The sequence below is a fragment of the Pseudoliparis swirei genome, chromosome 16, assembly GCF_029220125.1.
Source record: "Pseudoliparis swirei isolate HS2019 ecotype Mariana Trench chromosome 16, NWPU_hadal_v1, whole genome shotgun sequence".
NCBI lineage: Eukaryota > Metazoa > Chordata > Actinopteri > Perciformes > Liparidae > Pseudoliparis > Pseudoliparis swirei.
In genome coordinates, this window is record NC_079403.1 from 22704690 (window position 1) to 22709689 (window position 5000).

The window sequence follows — 5000 nt, forward strand, 5'->3', positions numbered from 1 at the left end:
TGCGGTTGCTTCCCGTGTTCCTCCCTCGACTTTGGCGGGATCAGCACTGGAAGTTCCCGTTGGGCTTTGCTGCAACTGCAAAAAAACAAAACCGTCCTTAGCCGCCACCACCACCTAGCACCACTACCTAGCACCACCACCTAGCACCACCACCTAGCACCACCACCTAGCACCACCACCACCGAGTTCATAAGCGAACGTGTGATTTGAGAATGTTCCAACGCGGCCGAGGAAAACAGGGGGAGTCAAGTTCAACCGCTTTACTTGTCTGCTGCAGGAACACACCGCCTCGCCTGTAACACATTTTGACACCCACCGCTTCCAAAGTTCACACCTTTCCCTCGCTCCCTTACATCGATACCCCCCCCCCTCCTCCTCCCCCTCACCGCCCCTCCCCCTCTCTCAATTCCAGTAGTTGCAGATCAGTTGGCTTCCTGAGGGTTTTTTGTTGTTGTTATTTTTGGAAATTCCAGCGACGTGGCTCCACCGACGGGATCTGTCCCCTCGGTGTTCCCAATTGAGGCTTGTCAAATAACGTATCACTCCGTCTTTGTAGCCGCCTGAGTTGCCGGCTAAGGAAAAAGACCTGTGAACTCTCTCCATCGCTGCCCCCCCCACCCACCCACCCACCCACCCACCCAGTGTAGGCTTTCCCTCTCTTTGCCCATCTCCACTTACTGTGCAGCTCTCCATATGAAAACAGAGTCATTCTTTCCGTCCTTTGTGTTCCAGCGCCCCCCCCCCCCCCCCCCGTCACAAGACCCCCGCACCGCTGGTAAACCGAGCGCCTCCTGGCCCCCCCACCACCCCCCTCACCCGCTGGTGAAGGATAGCACCTGTCCCCCTTGCAACGAGACACTCATTGTTTCAATCCCCGTCTGAGGGGGAGATTAACCAACAGCAATTGGCCACCACAGATCATTTCGACCTCAAATTAGGGCCCCCCCCCCCTCCGACTCTCCGCGCCGAGAAATGTGTCAGGAAATAATCCCTTAAGGGCACTGGTAATGCACATTTGTGTAGGAGAAGTGAATATGATATTGGCGCTGGTTGAGTCCTGTACTTTGGGCCACCTAGAAACGGGGCCTTTCATAATCCCGGCCAACTATAAATATTGGAAGCCGTAGCGCTTGATTGTTTTAATAGCAGCAGATGTGGCAATTAACACCACTTTGTAAAGCCCCCATGTATATTTGTTTTACTGCTAACAAATGTTCCCACAAATATGAGTTGATTGTGGGAATGAACATTAGTGGAAAACGGAGAGAGTTGATGTGCGAAGGCCGCCATGTGATCTCGTGTATACAATTAAGGGGTGTTCCCAATTGAGGCTTGTCAAATAACGGATCACTCCGTCTCTGTAGCTCGCGGGATTCAAGCACCTGGCTCAAATGTGTGTGTGTGTGTGTTTTTTATGGAGCTCTCGCTTATGGGAATGTTTCCCGAGTCTGGCCTCCAGTCCTTTAAGAAGGATTTGGAACTGGGAGTCCGCCTGTCAGCCGCCGCTTTGAACACGCAGCGGTGCCGACCCGTGTTGTGTTGACGGGTCGTGTCCCGGTGCCGACGGGAACATGCGGTGCAAACATTTTACGACTGGTAACCATAACAAATGATTTGAGAATCACGTTTTGTTGGGGAATGCGAGCGAATGAAGCGCCCCCTTGTGGCCGCTGACGGAATCACTTCAACAACCAGGGAGTACGCACTTTTTACCCCGAATATAATTCGGTAATTAACACTTTTTAAATGGGTTTTCACCAGATGCGTCATTAGGACTAATTTTGGGGGTATGTTTACGGTACTATTTGAATTCCAAATACAATAAATAACTATTGACATCTCTCTATTCTTTGCATTAATATATATTATTATTATATTTTTTTCCATTGAATGGTATATTTTATCTGTAATCAGAATCAGAACCTCTTTTTTTTTCAAATAACAAGGCATGTGTCACGGTGGGTGGTGCGACTAGACAATAACATCAACGACAATCAACACAGACAAGAATTAAGAACATAAATATTTAAAAAAAATATATATATATATAAGATAAAGTGCACAAACAGGTTTTCAGAACGTTTTAAGTCAGTTTAAAATGTCGATATGAGCATAACATATCACTATGACCCTGACACTGAATTCAGCAACGCTACAGAGAAACATCTCAACCAATCTATGAACTGTCGGAAACAATGGATATACAGGGGGCCCCCCAAAAAGATTACTACGCAAGCAAACATCCACATTTGTGCTGCTCCCCTTGGGGCTCCCCCCCCCCCTGGTTTTCACGATCTCCATGTCCAGCTTCATGCCCGATAACTTTCCCCCAGAAATACGAAGAGCAACCCTCTAAGTCCTGGAGGCTGCGCTCACAGTTTGACTTCTTGTGTGTTTCTCCGTTCAGCATCCGGCGGCACCAGGAGCGGCGGGCCATCCTGACGCCCATCCTCACCGACTTCTCCGTCCGGGTCACCGCCGCGCCCGCCATCATCTTCAGCAAGAATCTGTCCCCCGACGGCGGACAGGCCGAGGTCAGCGTCCGCCGCATCGGGGGGGGGCCTTCGTCTTCAGAGGATTCATACGGCAAAGTCTTCTTTAGTGTCACTTTATAGGACACTTTAAGTCACAGGTGTCAAACACAAGGAATCCGGACTCACACTCACACACACACACAGACACAGACACACGCACACTCGCTCGCTCACACACACACAGATACAGACGCGCACACTCACTCTCTTACTTATGCTCACACACAGACACACACACACTCACTTGCTCACTTATGCTCACACACTCACACAAACACTCACGCTCACACACTCACACATTTACACACACGCTCACACATGCTCACGCTTACACACACACATTCGCTCACTCATACTCACACAAAAACACACTCACACCCACACACACACTTGCTCACTTATGCTCACACATTCACACGCAAAACACACACACACAAACACTCGTGCTCACACATTTACACACACGTTCACACATGCTCATGCTTACACACACACACTCGCTCACTCATACTCACACGCACACCCAGACACACGCACACTCGCTCGCTCATTCATGCTCGCACGCTCACACACACACAGATGCAGACGCACACACTCAGTTGCTCACTTATGCTCACACACTCACACACACACACACACACACACAAACACTCACGCTCACACACACACTCACTCGCTCACTTATTCAATTCAATTCAATTCAGTTTATTTGTATAGCCCAATTTCACAAATTACAAATTTGTCTCGGAGTGCTTTACAATCTGTACACATAGACATCCCTGCCCCAAAACCTCACATCGGACCAGGAAAAACTCCCAAATAACCCTTCAGGGGAAAAAAAGGGAAGAAACCTGGAGGAGAGCAACAGAGGAGGATCCCTCTCCTAGGATGGACAGATGCAATAGATGTAATGTGTACAGAAGGACAGATTTAGAGTTAAAATACATTCAATGAATATGACAGAGTGTATGAATAGTTCATAGTAGGCATATTCCACGATGGAGACCTCCACGATCCATCAGGCAGATGGCGGTGGGGAGGAGGAGGGCGGAGTCTCAACAGGACAGTGGCGTAGTCATGAGCAGGAATTCCACGACCCAGACGGTCCATCAGGCAGATAGGATCTATGCCGTCTCATAGGGTCCGATGACCCCATGAGACGTAAAGTCAAAAGGACTTCCGGGGAGAAAGCAGAGTTGGTAACGTGTGATTGACAGATGAAAATTCATCCTTAAGGAGAGAAAAAGGAGATAGGTACTCAGTGCATCCTAAAACGTCCCCGGCAGCAATCAGCCTATAGCAGCACATCAAGGGGCTGGACCAGGGCAAACCTGATTCAGCCCTAACTATAAGCTCTGTCAAAGAGGAAGGTCTTAAGTCTACTCTTAAACGAGGTGACTGTGTCTGCCTCCCGGACTGAAATTGGAAGCTGGTTCCATAAAAGAGGAGCTTGATAACTAAAGGCTCTGGCTCCCATTCTACTTTTTAAGACTCTAGGAACTACAAGTAGTCCGCATTTAGTGAGCGTAGCTCTCTAGTGGGGCAATATGGTACGACAAGCTCCTTAAGATATGATGGAGCATCACCAATCAAGGCTTTGTAGGTTAAGAGAAGAATTTTAAAAGTGATTCTTGATTTTACTGGGAGCCAGTGCAGAGCAGCTAGTGCAGGAGTGATGTGATCTCTTTTCTTAGTTTTAGTGAGAACACGAGCTGCAGCATTCTGGATCAACTGGAGGGACCTAAGAGATTTATTAGAGCAGCCTGCTAATAAGGAGTTGCAGTAATCCAGTCTCGAAGTAACGAACGCGTGAACCAATTTTTCTTATGCTCACACATTCACACACACACACACACAAACAAACACTCATGCTCACACACTTACACATTTACACACACGCTCACACATGCTTACGCGTACACACACACACACTCACACCCACACACACGCACACTCACTTGGTCACTCATGCTCACACATTCACACACACAAACACTCATGCTCACACACTCACACATTTTCACACATGCTCACGCTTAGACACACACACACACTCGCTTACACGCTCGCACGCTCACACACATACACTCACTCGCTCACTTATGCTTACACACTCACACGCACACACACACAAACAAACACTCATGCTCACACACTCACACATTTACACACACGCTCACACATGCTTACGCTTACACACACACACACACACACTCTCACACCCACACACACGCACACTCACTTGGTCGCTCATGCTCACACATTCACACACACAAACACTCACGCTCACACACTCACACATTTACACACACGCTCACACATGCTCACGCTTACACACACACACACTCGCTTACACGCTCGCACGCACACACACATACACTCACTCGCTCACTTATGCTTACACACACACACACACAAACAAACACTCATGCTCACACACTCACACATTTACACACACGCTCACAC

At 48.5% G+C, this 5000-nt stretch overlaps 1 protein-coding gene across 4 annotated transcripts in view; it reads left to right on the top strand.

The window, feature by feature from the left end:
- Positions 1–5000, top strand: part of LOC130206618 (intermembrane lipid transfer protein VPS13B-like) — a 401351-nt gene that overhangs the window by 267707 nt on the left and 128644 nt on the right. For all 4 annotated transcript variants that reach the window (XM_056434667.1, XM_056434665.1, XM_056434669.1 and 1 more), the window contains exon 33: positions 2408–2534. In XM_056434667.1, coding sequence (XP_056290642.1) covers positions 2408–2534 — 127 coding nt within the window. The remainder of the gene's footprint in view (positions 1–2407; positions 2535–5000) is intronic.